Source organism: Triplophysa dalaica, chromosome 3, assembly GCF_015846415.1.
Source record: "Triplophysa dalaica isolate WHDGS20190420 chromosome 3, ASM1584641v1, whole genome shotgun sequence".
In the NCBI taxonomy this organism is placed as follows: Eukaryota; Metazoa; Chordata; class Actinopteri; order Cypriniformes; family Nemacheilidae; genus Triplophysa; species Triplophysa dalaica.
Genome location: NC_079544.1, coordinates 11,173,435 through 11,190,966, shown reverse-complemented (window position 1 = coordinate 11,190,966; position 17,532 = coordinate 11,173,435). Strand labels below are relative to the sequence as shown.

The 17,532-nt window shown below is 40.1% G+C and overlaps 1 protein-coding gene across 1 annotated transcript in view; it reads right to left on the bottom strand.

Moving 5' to 3' along the window:
* dpydb (dihydropyrimidine dehydrogenase b) overlaps positions 1-17,532 on the bottom strand; it is a 120,436-nt gene that overhangs the window by 57,192 nt on the left and 45,712 nt on the right. The window contains exons 11-13 of the mRNA XM_056743741.1: positions 13,447-13,657; positions 10,283-10,467; positions 8,356-8,571 (exon numbers count right to left, since the gene is read on the bottom strand). Coding sequence (XP_056599719.1) covers positions 8,356-8,571; positions 10,283-10,467; positions 13,447-13,657 — 612 coding nt within the window. The remainder of the gene's footprint in view (positions 1-8,355; positions 8,572-10,282; positions 10,468-13,446; positions 13,658-17,532) is intronic.

Here is a 17,532-nt window from a genome sequence, read left to right as displayed (position 1 = left end):
AAGGTTGGAAGAAACAATGCCAGTACTGTAGACCACAATACAATACTTTTACAAAGCATCATATCTTTTTAATACATTACATATCCAAGATTACGTAAAAAAACATATGCAAGATTTTACAGAATACAGATGTAACTTTGTCATCACTGTCACTTCTGTGTCAATACTTGGTAATCATTTAAGGGGAAGATATTAATGTATGAAGTAAATGTTGTGGTCAAAAACAGGCTACATTATTTTAATGTAGAATAAATATAACGAGAAGGTTTAAAACGACTCTAAAGGGAATGACGATACAGAGAAAATGTAAGGATTCTGACTTGTGCGATTAAAAAAAATTAGGGCTATGGAAGTGCCTGGTTTCATTTAATCGCGTGTCATTTAAAGAAAGCTAGTATTAAAAGTTGTGACAGATTTCAAAGATTTTTGATGCACTGCAATATCCCAATCGAAAAAGCAACGTAAGAGAACCCATGAATTCAGTGTCAATCTCTCTCGAGCCGGAGGCCCGGAACAGATGAGAGTAGCCACTGCCGGTTTAAACCAGCTTTGACTAAAAGTGAGCAGTTTTATCAATATTACCTGACAGCTTCAGCTGGACTCTTTCAGTCACTGACAGGACGAGCTCCTCGCTGGCGCATTGCCAATACTGAAGATGATGCGCTCGACGTGGTTGACGGAAGCAGGGCCGCAAGAAATACTGTGTTTTATCTAAAGAAATGCACCAATTGTATGAACGAAACGACATACAGTTTAAGGGAAAGCAACCACAAAAGCAGCTTGAAGACTTTAAGCAGTAGAACAAGTTGGTATACGCTAATATAGATCTTTAGAAGTCGTAATGCGCAAACAGCGCTTTGGAGAAAGTAAGCATCCGTGCGTATGGCCCGACTACTCCACTGCTCACAGCATAGTACAATACACGTTAATAACGGCAGAGTGAATAAACATGCTAAGACGTGAATAATTCATCTGAATCATTCATATTCATAGAAACATCTACGAATGTATAGCCCTCCAAATTCCCCCCTGAGAGAAGACACCCTCTCTCTCCCTCTCTTTATCTACTTCTCTCTCTCTAGAGCCATGTACTCAAGGTATCCGAATCAGTTTGGGAAAGTTCCGCCCACACCGTGTCTCCCTGCAGAGTTACGTGCACATAACAAATTGGCATTAATTGCAGGACGGCAGCCGTCTGTCCCCAGCCACCATTGATTTCCTGCCTGCACTGGCTGGCCCAAATGGGCGTGACTGAGTGGGCTGCCTGTTTTCTTAGGGTCTTAGCTAGAGAGCGGGTACAGAAATGCTACCTAACCATACCACGAAGCCAACTTTAACAAAGATTTGGTGGAACAAAATCTTGACCTCTCGGATAAGAACTGAGAAAGATTAGTGGTGAGGTTGCGAATTACAACTAACAGCTCACACCACCCAAACCTATTTACTCCACACAGACAAAGACGTCATCATGTTTTCACTTCTTTGCCGAAGGAGATAACGTATTTATGAAACACTTGTTCGTTTAGGGCAGTTCGAGTCGGGTTCGGGTTTATAACAAGAAAAATAGGCTATTACAAACAAGTTTGCGTGCCATTCGTGTTTGTTGCGTTGTGACCACAAAAAACACGAGAGAAAACACACACACAAAACAGTTTATCGCATAAACTGTTCTGCCCATGTGCTACCACCTCCCGCTCTTGTCATTGTTGTCACAACACAGCAGGTGATGGAAAGATGAGTGCAATAAAGTAAAATATTAGCAATGGAAAACGTATTACAGTTCCAAATGATGCAGGGAAAGCTGCAGTCTGGAAGAATTATGGTCTTGTCATTACTATCCAGACTGGCCCATAGTATCCTCAGCATCTCTGCAAGTAGCAGCAGCAGCAAGAAGAACATTAAATCAGAGGAAGACGCCGCTTAAACCATCAACAGTTGTTTGAAGTTCCAGAGGGCTCAAAAAGTCTTTTACACCTGTTCATCCACAGCAAAGTTTCATTATATGTAAGACTGTGCTATATTTTTTTTGTGTGTTCCCTGCTGAGGGGGACCCTGTGCCTTGACAAAACATGCAGCTTGTGTGCTTACATGTAGCTATTTGTTTAATCATCGCACGCAATCATAAATGCAGCATATTTCAACAAAGCTTGCTGATAAACGCATTTCAGACTTGGGCTTATAATGTAACTGTAATGGTTGGCCCGGATCGGGTCCGGTTAAACAATCTCGGGGACGGGCAAGGTTCGGGCTTTCGTTTAAAGCCTGTGCAGACCTCTATTATAGCTTCTGTAGAAACAACATGGCCAATTCCATGTAAGGGGACCCACGGGGCTACGTACTATGTAGATATAAATAGATCATTCAAAGATAACAAAAACATAACGCTTTATTATGTAAGGTCTTTATTCACCTCTGAAGACATAGTTATGTATATTATATTGCATTTCTGTCAATAGATCCTCCAAAAAAACTACACAAAGTGGTATTTTGATGAGAGATTTATTGTTTTAGTTACGCTGGAACCTGCTGGACCCTATTGACCCCCTACAGTCTTTCCCACCTTTATCCCAGTATACACGCTCTCACTATTCTATACACGGCCATGGGAGTAGATAAGATTACAAAAACGTAAAAAACACACGAAAGCACTTATAAGGATAGTTCCCCCAAAAATAAAAATTCACCCTCATGCGGTTCAAAGCCCGTATATTACTTTTTGTTCTGTGGATCAGATAAGATGATATTTTAAAAAATTTGTCCATTGTTTTTTGGTTACCAACATTCCTCAAAATATCTTATTTTTTGTCCTGCAGAAGAAAGAAAGTAATTCATGTTTTATATTAGCATAAAGATGAGTTAATGAATTAAAGAATTTCCATTTTCTATTACTTTAAATCTAAGTGCAGGGATTCAATTGCAGTATATAGATATGAAGGCGTATTTTATATGAAAAACTTCATTTCAAATCAAACTACAAATTTACATTCAACCTTGAAACAGTCGTTTAAATTAGAAGCTTGTCAGACGAGCGCTTCTCGTATTGAATGACACGTTTTATGAGACCTTGCACGAAAATATTTGTCAATCAGAAACAAATCCGTCACTCGAACTTAAACAGCCCCCGTGTACAAACAAGGAAGGACACGGTACGCCCACACCCGCTCTTATTAAAGCTTACTTAATTGGATAAAGCGCTAGAAATTACAGGCCAATTAGGAGATGTGGATCTTATCTACTCCGCCATCCCAGTTTTGTAGTGCAGATATTAAGTCTCATAGCCTGGAGTGGTGTGTTTTAAAGCTTAGGTGTGATAAGCTCCTGTCTGAGCTGTGGCAAGGATTGAATATGTTTTAAACAGCAGGGGATGGGCTTATTTCTCATGCAGGAAGCGAGTGAGTTCTGTCTCCGTGCACCACTCCAGATCCATAACCGACTGGCTAAATCAGTGGAGGAGAAAGTGGGGATAGCTGGGGAGCTTTGTCAGGAGCCGCCCAGACAATGTTATGATGAATGTGTCAGCGCGAAGAAAATGTATTTTCCTCGCATGGAAATCTGCATCACCTCCTTTCTCTGAACTTTAAAATTCATCATGACTCTGCAGGGGCATAATGAACTCCATCAGAAATCAGCTGGCATTAACATCGTCTCCGACCAGCTGATCCGACGGCCTAGGTTGTGCTCGTGTGAGCTCAAGAACACGAGTAATAGGCAATCAACCTCGCATAAAAGAACAATAGCAGCCATCAGTCATTCTCATGTACAATTAGCGCAGCTCTGACTGAGCGATGGCCCCTCAGCCCTCCGGCTCTCTGACAGACAGACGTTCCACTTCCCGACTGCCTACCTACATATCGGCAACGTTGTGCGAAGTCTCTCAGATGGATATGTCTTTAAAGGCTAATTGGGCACGACGGTTTTTATCCATCGGAAATCCCAGAATCCATCAGCTCTACAGGTGGAGTGAATTGTATAAGCTGCATCTTCATTGTTTCAGACAGATCCTACAATAAATTGTATACCCCTCGCTGTTTGACATGTAAACCTTTTAACAGTTCAATGGTGCGTGTAGGAATCTGAGGATCACCAGATTCTAAGATCTTCGTTTATGCGGAACAAGAGAGAAGTGCCATTAAAAAAAACAGCCTGTGCTAACGGGGGCCTCGTTCCAATTCAATGTAGTGCCAATTCCCAGGGGACACGCGTTTTGAGACAGAAGGGGAAAATAAAACATTTACATATGCAATGCATCTCATTAATTATAATTTCTGAAAGTGCTGCCTGCTTGCTCGGCGCAGCCATTAATGCTGGATAAATTAGTAATTCCGCGCACATATCTACCAGCGACTATTTCATATCCAGCGCCACAATCGCAGGGCTTTCTGAACGCTATTGATGCCGCGCGGCCTCGTCGGAGGCCCCATCTTAGCGCGGCTCAGCGCTGGAGAACAGGATATTAAAAATACGTCCCCTATGTTCTAATGATAGCCCTGCATGGAGCCACAGAGAACATGTTGACACTAAGGGGTTTGCTTCATCCTGCCTGAGAGACAGAACGGGAGAGAGAGAGAGGTGGCGGTGCATCATTCCAGCACGGGGAGAGCAATATGAGCTCTATTTATTGAAATATGGCCTCATCTCTCTGCAGTAGTGCAAGATACTGAGAATTATTAACTCTGTGCTGAGACTCGCTGTTGACACGGCTGAAGTGTGCAGGGAGGTGAGTTAGAGGTAATGTCACGTGAATGAGACCTGGTCAGATTGCAAAACTTTTCAGATTGCAAAAAATTGCAGCATTAAATATTAGGGCAATATAGCCCTTTTATTGAATTGCCCTATTTGTTATTTTTTACAGTTATATATTTTTATATTTAAAAATTCAATTAACAATGCTTTATTAGAATGGTCTTTCAATAATACCATGCGCTGTATTGTATTGTATTATACCCTTTTTTGTGATTTCCCCTTCTTCCCCTATAAAAAGCACTATATAATTAATATTGATATAATATACTTTCACTGTCAAATTAGTTAAAGGCAGAATAGGTGATCCTGTGCAGAAACATTTATTGTCATGCTGGTTGGAAATCTCTTTACATCCTGATAGCAATCAAGAAGTATAGTTGTCAAATAATACTTTTATAATTAGATGTTGTCACTGAAAGGCGTAGGATGAAAAAAAACGTTTGCCCTATCGAAAACTTTCTGGCCGAACGCTGTGACTGGTAATGTGTACATATTCAGCCAATGTATTTTGCCTACCACTGAACACCCTGTTCACGCAGACATCATCAGCACGCTCGCGTCCGCTGTGTCAATGTAGGAGAAGGGCTGATAAAAAAAGACTGGATCATGAAAATGGTCTGCATCATGCAACAGGAAGAACTCAGATTAACATCGGTTCAGCTTTTACACGATGGAGACAGCTCCGGCAGGCAAAGGGTCTTAAAGACGAAACCATGGTTGATCTCTTTCTTTTGGACAGGTGTGTACATGCTTCGAGAATAATTTAATGTACAGTATTTACTTTGTAAATCTTAAACTGTGGATATAAGATTTATTTTCTAGTCTGTGCGCTTTCATATATTTGGAGGAGGCATGTCTTTGGACTGCGAATCGCATAGACGCCGGGATTATAATTTCAGTGCTAGCAGGCTAAAGTTAGCACCTTTCCAAATGAACCACTCCACCGTCAAAGTGATAGTTCCCCCAGAAATGAAAATTTTGTCTTCATTTACTCTCCCTGTATGACTTTCTTCTGCAAAACAAAGAAGATATTTTGAAGAAAGTTGGTAACCGAACAGCTTTGGCAGCCATGCACTTCTATTGTTTGGACACAAAACTAATGCAACTGAATGGGTGTCGGTTCTGCAGATAAAAGAAAGTCATACAGGTTTGAAATGACAAGGCGGCGAGCAGTTGCGGACTGGCCAACTGGAGTTCCCGGGAGTTTTCCCAGTGGGCCGCTGCTCAATGTGGACTCGCCCACTTTTAAGACATTAAGAAATAATAATATTATTTTCTTTTGCCCACTTGTTATAGTTGTGATTTCTGTGCTCTAGCCTAGCAGCAGTAATAGCGCTCATCAATGTCAAAAAGTTGACCAATCAAACAGAGTTTACAGGTTTCTAGCCAATCAAATTAAAGAGGCCAAGCATAATTTAAACCAATCAAACTGAAGAAGACATACGTTTCAGCCAATTAAATTGAAGAAGACAGAACTTCGGCAAGGGGGCGCTAACCGAAACCCAGCACGAATAGATTTAATGATGACTGCGTAGCAGTGATGTGTGGAAAGGTAAACAAAACAAAGCCAACTGTTTAACGATAAAGATGATAGAAGGTAAGATTTTTGGAGTTGCAAACTACATAACTCTTTTGTGAATTCTGCTGTTTTAAATGAAAACTTGGGAGGTTTGTCACACAATGTAAGATGTGTAACATGCATTCGACTTAAACATAATCGATACTGTTAGCAATAAAGGCATAAGATGAGACTGCGTGTATATGGTGAATTTAATTAACATTGAAGAATTCAACAGACTGCAGACTAATAGACTATTATCACAGGTAATGAAATCACTATTTTTGGTAAAATCTTTATTGAATGTATAGTTTTATAAAGCTTATTGAAGCAACAAAGTTATTAAGCCAAAAGAGTGAATGTTTTCTCTCCTTTCTTCTCTGTTTATACTCCTAAATGTTCACCTTTTTTTAGACATATTTAATGTAAAACAATAGGTTTAAAACAGCATTTTAGTATATATTCATTATTCATAAATCCTCACCCTCAGACTTAAAACAACTTGAATCATTTTGTTTTAGGTGTGTAACATGTCACGGTTAGTAAAGTGTTATTTACAAATAGTTCAGTTACACTGAAATGTTTAGGCAAGATTTTATGTAATTCTGATGTCTATTTGTTCCTAAGACTACACTGGCCTTTACTGTTTAATGTTTGTTGTTTTATTGGCTTTGCAACGTGTCTGAAAAAGGTCCTTAGAAACATTTGTTTCTATATTGTGGTGTTATAGAATGGTTTGTGCATCAATAAGCCGGGTTTTATGTTGCGAGGTTCTCCTGGTGAAGAAGTCCAGGGCCACTTTTTAGTCCTAGAAGGACTTTTTAGCCGCCCTAACAGCAAGTTAATGAAGAATGGCAGAATTTTAATTTCTTGCTGAACTATTCCTTTAATGCAATATTTGTAAATCTCTAATGTGAATACTGTTGAATGTGTAGCTAAAATAAAACTTCATTTTGTGGGTTTTGAAAGACTGAAATATGCTCTAAATAGCCAAAGAAAAAAATCCTCAACAACTCTTTAACTTGAGAAAGCTAAACAATCTCTGTCAACAATTTATTCATGCAAGATCAGGCTTTTTACCAAAACCTGTGAATGCCGCGAAGGGCAAATTAAATAAATATATGAAGGAAAATATGAAGAAAAAGAGTCCCCCTGACACTCCAAAATTAACTTAATAAAAGTTAATTTTTTGACACTGCTCCCAGCATCCTGCTGAGAAATTACTGGCACTAGATGACAATTTTCCTGGGACGGCTTGAATACTATATTTAAGAGAGACTAGTTCACTTAAAAGTCATTCTTTCTTCGTCCTTTCTCTATTTTTTCTTTGAAGTTCCTTAAACGTTGTCATTTGCTTTATGAAATTCCTTGTGAAATTGACGCTCTGATCGAAGAGTTGTACAGATGCATCTTAGTGTTTCCATGGCGATGCCTGATCCGACTCAAACCCTGTGCTCTGTCTCTCTTCTCCTTTCTCTTTTTCTTCTTTTTCCATTTCTAGCTCCACTAATCAAGAACTGCCAGTAAGCCCAGAACAAACAGATGTTACCGATTAATTTTCCCATCACTTGAATTAGAAAGTAAATTAAAACAAAAAGATTTTGCGCTGGAGTTCAATAAACAACTCATGCCTGTTCTGTTTTTTTTACCTCCTGTCAAGAACAAATGTTACATCGCTAACAAGGCAGATGCATGGATGCCTAATGGGAAGGTTGTTGGTTTCCCGGCGTTTTTTTTAAGCCACCAGAATGTAGCTCATTATGGCTGGTGCTAGTGTGCATATGTGTGTATAAGCGTGTGTGCTTCACAAGCTAGAAAGGCTTACATTATTGTTAGTACTGAAGCTTTCATATGCTTATGACCTTTCAGGGATTTTTGCCAAGGTTTCAGTTTCTAAAATGCTGTACAAAAGAATGTGCTCTGCGGATACTTTGTGATCCGGGAATCACATGCACTGTGTGCTTCCCACACAAACACGCTATCCAATTTCTACTACACGTGTGTAATGTCGTGCTGTATATTGACGTTCCTGCACGTGTGATCTGTAAATATACCTTGTCCAGGCCAAAGGTCTTGGTGAGGGCGAAGCCCCAGCCCTGCTCGAAGGCTCTGCGGATCATGGCAGCGCTGGTTGTGGGTGGAGCACTGGCGAGTCCAAACGGGTTGGGGAACCTTATCCCACACATCTCAACGCTGATGTCTACTGTATCGATAGCACAGAGGAACAGGGGAAGTTTCGGAGTGGTGCTTACTGTGTTACCATGGAGGGACTGTGGAGAAACACAAATATACACACTTATTTTTGCTTGTCATGTAGAAAGCTAAGAGTTTTTCAATGGTTTGAGTGAATTAATATTGCAGTTCATTAACTCACTCTCAAGTTGTTCCAAATATGTATAAATGTATTTGTTCTGATGAACACAGAGAAATAAATTTGTAATAATGTTTGTAACCAAACAGTTCTTGGGCACCGTTGACTATCATAGTAGAAATAATTGCTTTATAAATGTCTACGTTCTGTTGAAGACAGAAGAAGATAGTTTGAAGAATGTAGGAAAGCAAACAGTTCTGGGACACTTTGACTAACATCTTCCAAATATCTTTCTCTGTGTTCATCAGAACAAAGACATTTACACAGATTTGAAACAACTTGATGAAAGTAAATGGCGGCAGAATTTTCATTTTAATGTCTACTGTCTCTTTAAAGATCCCCTTATCATGGTCCTGTAAACATACTGAGGCATGTAGATAGTTAACAATGCGGTGCAATTTGTGATAACTGTGTAACGTAATCTAAAGGTATTACTTCAGTCATTTTGATATTGACAGTACTTTACTGCCTTTCATTATAGAAGTGTAAATAGGGTTTATTCATGTCTATGGGGAGTATAGAACAAAGGACTCGACTGCACTTTCTCATTCATCCCTGCGGAGCCTGGTTTCTCCCAAGTTTTTTTCTTCACTAACATCTTATGGAGTCAGCCTTGGCTTGCTCACTGGGGGCCTGAAGGTACAACTTTTGAGGAAGTTTCTACTGAACTGTTCAACAGAGACTTTTGGACAATTACTGTAAGACACTACAACACGATTTTTTGTAAAGCTGCTTTAACCCCCCTGTTATGTTTGGGGTCAATTTATCTTCTGAAAGGTATGAAATACCTACAAATAATAGTTATGTTTTCAGTTGTTTTCATAGATCATTTTCCCATGCTTTTGGGAACTAGAGCTTGAATGGTTTAGTTTTTTAGTTTGCTTTTGTTTTGTTTCTAAAGGATTTGAAGCGTCAAGGCTTAATTCATAATATATTATTCAATTATTTTACACACATTAAAACATTGCTACAATTATACATAGCTTACCCCCCTGTTGTGTACCATTGTGAATAGCACTACATATATCTCTTACTTTTTAAAATCCACACACAACCCTATAGATCTGAAACACCCACAACAAAATGCGACCGAATCTCACAGTGTTTTACGTGATCTTGAACCGCTGAACCCATTAGCAAATATTTGACCAGCTCTTTCTCTGTAGTCCAAAATTACAGAATGGTTTGGGGGGGAAATGGATTCGTTGAACAAACACTTCAGCGTGACTTCCTCTCGCCACAGTTACATTAGCGATTAACCTCCACATGAACCTTTTCTACATGCCGCTCCTTAATCTCTACTAGAAAATCACAGAAAATAAGTCTTTAACTTGGAAAACGAAAGATGAAACTTGTGCATGAGTGCCTCAGCCAAAAAGCACTCAAGATGTCACCCTGAGAAAAAAGTCCCCGTGGAACAATGCCCTCGCTATAAAAACTGTTAGCGTAAAACTTTGAGTGCTACGCTAATGCTGAAAATTGCTGGCACTGACACGTAATGTGAAGCATGCTCTCACAGCTACACACAACTGTGGCCAAACACTAAGTATGTCGTGTAAGAAGTCCAAATTCAGAATGAGATGGATTGGCTTATTGAGTGGAGTGCCCACCTGGATGTACTTGTGGATGTGCCAGGAAGTTTGTTTGCCATCATTGACAGACTCCACGGTCGTGTTGGCCAAGCCGGCGATGTCTCCGCCGGCAAACACCCAAGGTTCGCTGGTCTGCATGGTTTCGTTGTTCACCTCAGGTGTACCCCATCCATTCAGCTTGACTGGTTCCAAGGCCTTTTTCACTGTGAAAGTACACAACGTCGAATAGAACAGAGCAATTAGTGTAGGTGTGAAGACTAGATAAGAAACCTTTTCATTATCATAACGGAAATACATCACTTAGTGGGATAGTTCACTTTATTTACTCACCATTAAGTATTGTTATTTTCTAAATCTGCATAAATGTCTTGACACAGAGAAAGATATTTGGAAAAATGCTTGTAACTAAACAATTATTGGCCATCATTGACTAACTTTAAATTCCTTTGTTCTGTTAAACACAAAAGAAAGTATTTTAAAGAATGTAGGAAAGCAAACAATTCTTGACTACAATTGTATTATCTCCTACTATGGTAGTCAATGGTCGCAAAGACCTGCTTGGTTACAAGCATCCTTTCAAATATCTTTCTCTGTGTTCATCCGAACAAAGACGTTTATACAGATTTGGAACAACTAGATGGTGAATAAATGATGACAGAATGGACCCTTCAATGGTATGATTGCTGGATATTATTTCGGCTGAAAATGAAGACATAACAGTCTGTGCAGACGCCTGCATGATAAAAGCAAAATATGTAACCCTGACTGTCCTGTTGATGCTTTCTCCGTGCCTGTTTTTGTCGAGTATATTTTCCCTTTTTGATTTTTACCAGCATGAATCCCCTTGTCTCTCCGTCAGCTCTCCTCGCCTGACGCTCCACTGATCATGAAGACTGCCGGCTTCATCACTTTCAGAAAAAAAACATCCCCACACCACAGTTTGTCCCCCCACCACCAACCTCCCCATCACACACTCTCTCTCTCTCATGCACATGTGCGGGCTGCGGAGTGTGACAAATCTAACAGACTCCTGAGATCTTCTCCTTAAATGAAATGGCCTCTTCTCTCAATCCAGTAGCACTCTCCAGAGTAACTTCTCATACAACTGCTCATTGCTGAGCTCCATTAGAAGATGGAGCGCATACTGGTGGGTGAAATACAGTGAGGAAGACACTGGCGGGAAGAAATGCTTAGAGGAGATAAAGTCACTTTAGGTGGATGAATGCAAAGCATTACATAGAGGCAAAAGAATCATTGCTTGAATCATTTAAGGGATGTGACATCGAATTGAATTCGAAAAAAGATGCCTTTCAAAATGTTTGTCTACTAATGATGACTACTTGGCTAGTCATTTATGACCCATCAAGTGCAAAACCATGCAGACCATATGGTTTGCTCAGACCCAGGGAACTGAGCACAGATTGGTTAACGTCATGCTTCAAGGGGTCCGGCGAAGGGTCCGCAAAGTGGTAAAAGTGGCCAATCAGCTGCCCATCCGTGATCTGATCACGGCTCAGCCTGCCCACCCAAGATTGCAGGAGGAAAATTTCTGGCTATCTCAGCTTTTCTATTCTCTACGCTGTGACGCGGCTCTCTTCTGTCGGCTTCGCTGACCATTGGAGTGGATAAGTAATTCATATCTTGGGCAAGGTGCAGGGAGTGAGAGGCATTTATAAGCTTGCTATTTCTGAGCAGTGATGAAACGACTCTCCGCTCAGAGACATTAAAGTGTTTAAGGCAACAACACTGGGACAAATAAACTGCAAGTAAAGAAGAGCAAAAAAAAAACGTTAGGTGAGGAACTGCTGGATAAATATGTGCCGACAAACAGACAAACACAAAAATATATAAATATGTGTGTTTTTGTGGATGGATGGATGTGATCCAAAATCCGAGACCAGAAAATCTGGAAATACAGTTGAGAACAGGGGTCCTTCAACCTTTTTGTAAATGAGAAGATTAAAATCTGGAGGGCTACTAGTTGGATATACTAAAACATACCGTATATATAACTTTTATTAAAAAATACAAATACGAGATTAGTCATTTTTTTCTTTTAATAATAATTTTTAAATTGAACTATGAAAAAATATATTTTGATATCCCGTCTCCGTAAATATTTCTCCCAAGCACTTTAAATTATTTGAAATTAATTCGAGCATAAATGCTGAAAAATTATGAAAATACAGCCAAATATATATATATATATTTTTTTTTATATTGTATTTCAGGGCTTTATATTTAAATAAGTAAATTTATGATTTCCATTTTGTAAATCACATTAAACTCTTTATATTTTAAATGGTTAAATTGTTGTTTTATTTAACGTTTTAATGCTATATGATGCATTACATTTTCCAAAAAATAAACTAAAATTCGATGTTAAAATTTAGGCTAAAAAGTGCAAACTGGGGCAACTTGCAGACTTTCAGTTTACACGATCCAGTTGGAGACAACACTAGCATACATGAGCTACATTAGAATAAAAGCTGCTAAAACACAAAACCTGGGACTGAAATACAAAAACACACAGTCAAAACCATCAGTATGTGTGATCAAAACATATGTGTTGCTGAAATTTTGACGTAATCTGGTGAAATAAGGTTGCATTTGTGATGGTGGACTGATAAAGGATTCCCATAATGAAACAAGGTTCTAGTTTTTGAGGGTCTTATCATCTCTTCCCTTTTCCCCAGAATGATGGTTATCACACTCCGGTTACTAAAATCTGTGAAGGAAAGATAAGTGGGGCGAGGCCAAATGCTTATTGACAAGGGAACAGTCTGTTTTCTGTGATGACCGGCTGGGGAAACCTTTCACACGAACACAGGTTCACCATCACATGCTCTCACATATTCAATGTGCCTCTTTTAACTACAGCAAAGGAAAATAAACATAAGAGGCGGTTTGTTGGCTGGTCCAGTGTGCAACAATATTATGCACAGCAGTTGGATTAAAATAAATATATGTATTGTAAACATTCCGGTGGGTATCTCCAGACACTGCCTGGTAAACAAATACAGTTTGAACATCATGGGAAATTAAACTATTGTTTAGACTCTAACATTTTCAGCTTTAAAAACGACTTGAAATATTGATGAGCCCACACAAATTTAAGCTTGTTAAAGCCAGCTAGTGCTGTTTTATCTTCTGTAAACTCTCAGGCTAAACTGTGACCTCACCTGCAGGATCCTGAAGCATCGAGCCGAAGGCACTGATGATGAAGTCAGCTTTAAGGTGGACGATCTGCTCCTCATCGACAATCCAGGTGCCGTCATCCTGCTGCTCAGTGCGGCAGAGCCGCAGGCCCACCACGTGTCCATCTTTTATGATAACCTCAGAGGGGTTCAGAAAGGGCAGGAACTCGCACCTTTCTTCTCTGGCTACTTCCATCTTAGAAAGACATTAAAGAAAATGCTCTTGATGTTAATTGTTAACATGGCAAAGTATGATGAAGAGAAAGAAAAAAGGAATGAAAAAATTACAGACAGTGAGTGATACACACATAGAGTATAGCTTAAAGGGGTCATATTGCGCTAAGACAGATTTTTCTGTGCTTTTGGTGTGTTATAAGTTGGCTGTGCATGTATAAGACATGTAAAATTGCTCAAATTAAATTCTAAAAGTGAATGCTCACTCAGACCTGCCTGAAACCGCTTGTGTAATCACACCCCACACGTTGTATGTAACGTGCGCATTGCGTGCATTCATGTTTATAATAAGTCCACCCCTGGTCGCGGCAGTGGACTTTGACTGAATGTCCTAATGGTCAGTCCGCCCCTGGGTAAGAAGCGTTACATTTCCATAACACGCTTGCAGTATTCAACCAATCACTACGTACTGGCGCACCTCGCTTCTCAGAGCGATGAGCTTTGTAAAAAATCTGCACATTTCAGAGAGGTGGGGCAAAGAGGAGAAACAAACATGCTCGGTATGAGGAAAATACAGCGTTTTTTAACCTTAAATCATGTATAAACAGTGCATAACATCTAAAACAAACGATAATATTCGTTTTAGCCATGTCATGTGACCCCTTTTAAGGAACAGTTCACTCAAAAATGAGATTCTGTCATCATTTACTCACCCTCAAGTTATTCCAAATCTGTGTAAATGTTTTTGTTCTAATGAACACAGAGAAAGTTATTTAGAAAAATGCTTGTAACCAAACAGTTCTGGCGCACCTTTGACTACCATTGTCATTTTTTCTTCTATGGTAGTCAATGGTTGCCAAGTTTGGTTACAAGTATCTGACAAATATCTTTCTCTTTGTTCACCGGAACAAAGACATTTATACAGACTTGGAACCAGTTGAGGGTTAGTAAATGAAAACAAAAATTTTATCTTCGGGTGAACTCCCTTTTAATCTCTTTTGACAGCATTTGTCGGCAAAAATAATTTAGACACACAGCTATATTTCAGGGTACCCGAGCTGTGTGTAGATAGAAATAGCTTATTCTTAGGTAATAGAAACATGGTTACATCTGTAACCTCTGTTCCCTGATGGACTGAAATGTGACCTCTGCTTTTAACCCATCCAGAGAGTATTGAACACACGCACAGCAAGTGGTGAACACACACACCCGGAGCAGTGGGCAGCTATCACTGCAGCGCCCGGGGAGCAAGTAGGGGTAAGGTGCCTTGCTCAAGGGCACCTCAGTCGTTACCCGCCCGCCCTGAGAATCGAACCGGCAACCTTCTGGTCAGGAGTCCAACTCTCTAACCATTAGGCCTCGACTGCCTTGTTATCAATAAATTTAAGAGATTTTGGAAAAAGAGAAATCTCAGCAAGAAATGTGTTGTTGTTGATAAAAAACGTAAAATGCAAAATAGAAAAATAACCGTAGGATTGATAGCATTTTTTTAAAGGCTGGTTAGGGGACCCCCCAAGAGCTTTGACACAATTCAGACACTGACTGAAACCCAATGATCGTGGCACCCTGGGCAAGCATGGCTAACATCTTCGCATCAGCCTCGTCCTCGGCTTGAAAGGCCAAAGCCAGGAGCTCCAGGGAATCTTCAGCGTCTGATGCCAGCAGGTTGCCGTCCGATGCTGTGATGGAACCCTCATCATGCTCTTGCGTGAATCCGCTAAGGTTTGGTCGACTGCCACCCATCAGAGACAGGTTTGGTGAGCGTATCGGGGGACGGACAGTCCGGTTAACGACCATGGGAGTCCCCAAATCACCATCGGCGCTGTAGACGGCTTGACAGCCACCGCAGCTAGGAAAGCAGACGATGTTGTGGCTGTGTCCTGAAAGAACGCAGCCAACCATGACTGCAACACCTCGATCGACATTTTAGCAGTGTGGAACTGCTGTATCAACGAACGCTACTTCTGGCGGCCCAAGCATGTGATGCAGGTATCATGCCAGTCAGGTCAAGATGGCAGTATCAAAGAATACAGCAGCGAGACATGGCTGGCAACAGGTAGAAAATTCTGCTCTTTTAGGAAATTTGCTCTAATAGATACCCAGGTCTGCTACCGAAACGCCCAGGGGAAGATGCACACGAGAGGAAAAGTCCGCTGCTCTGCGTCATAGAATCCAGTAGAGATCAAAGAGATAAAGCTCAGCATGTGATGCCTCGCTGGTTCTGAATAATAAAAGGCAAATGAATGGACACGCCATCTTCCTTTTATACCCGTATGCATAGGGTTAGGACATGCCATTCACAAAGTTCATTGGACTTTTAAAAGTATAATCAGACATGATAGGTTCTCAAGTTCAAACCACATTCCGTCTCGATACAACGTCGAGAGACCGACAGAAAGGGAACATAACGCTTCATTGTGTAAGGTCTATATGCACCTCTGAACACATAGTTATGTTTATTGCATTTCTCTCAATAGATCAAAAAATTACACATTGGTCCTTTAAATGCCTGCCTCGCAAATACTTCATTCCGTAAGTACAAACAAAAGCACTCTAAATTATTTTCAGTGGTCTTTCAACGTTGCCTCAACTGCTGTCAATAAAGCTTAACTTATATTGAGCCTGGAAGAATCCTTTAAAGTTAGATTCACTGTTTATCTTTTTAAATCTAACACTATTGGAAGTGTAGCTTCTCTCTCTGGATGCCTACCAAAACAGGAGACCGTTTTCCAATAGTTTACATTGACTTGTTCCACCCTCAGGATACACTACACTTGGTAATCTTTTTCAGGAAAGCAGATTAACTTCACTCTCTCACATCACCGCTTGTGTCAATACACTGCATACAATTACACTGATTTCCCTAAAAAGTCACTTGAGGAGAGAAGCGTTCATCACTTCGCTCTATACTGCTCTTTACTATAATGTTTGTGTCCACACTGAAGCATTGCGCTTATCCACCAACCTCACTGAACTGAACTTTCTAAGTTCCTGACTGACAACACTACCTTCAGTCTTTACGAAATCTTATTTACACAGCAAAGGTGGCACAGAAACTGCATCTGAAGAGGCATTTAGGTGCATTAATAAGGTTAATGATGCTTAGAGGTATACTGTATGAATAAATGTAGACCGAAATGAAACTGCGTGAATAAATCAATATCTGATGCATAATGTTGTTTTTAATAAAGTTGATAATATTAAAAACCTCTTACTTTTTCCTCCTCCTACCCTTCTCTTTAAAATCACACAGGCCAAGAAAAGCTTCTGTGAAGTAAGGCTTGTCGTTGTTGCTTCAGACTGCATAAAAAAACTTCTCCATCTTCTCACTACTTAACCTTCCATCTCACTTTTGACTCTCTCACTCCTGATGACTTTGCCACTTTCTTGCAAAACAAGATTTTGGTCATCAATGCATCATTTTCTTCCCCTCCAGAATCTTCTCCACTGAAACCCACTCAAATGCTGTTACAGTAGGTTCTCCCTACACAGACCGGGTTCACAAGCTCCAGCAATCCCAAATCACACCATCTCGACCCCCTCCTGTCACCCCTGACCATCTCCAACTCACCGGACCTACTTTCATCCATCAACTCAACCATCACCTCACCTCCTAACTTCAGGTCATGTCCCGAAGCACTTAAGCTGTCAGACATCCAGAGCTACATATCTTTACCACCTAACCTAAGTGAAGTTTTTTCAGAAGTTTGAACATTAAAACATCATTATTTATGTAAAGATAATGCAATCTGTTTAATCTGTAATTATTATAATTGCCAGGTGGATATTTTTGGATGGGCCCAAGAAAAAAACCCTAGCCCCCCCAGAACCGGCCCAGGCATGCTTTGTTTAACCAGGTGTATGAAAACAACCAAAAATAAATCTCTATTCATTCTT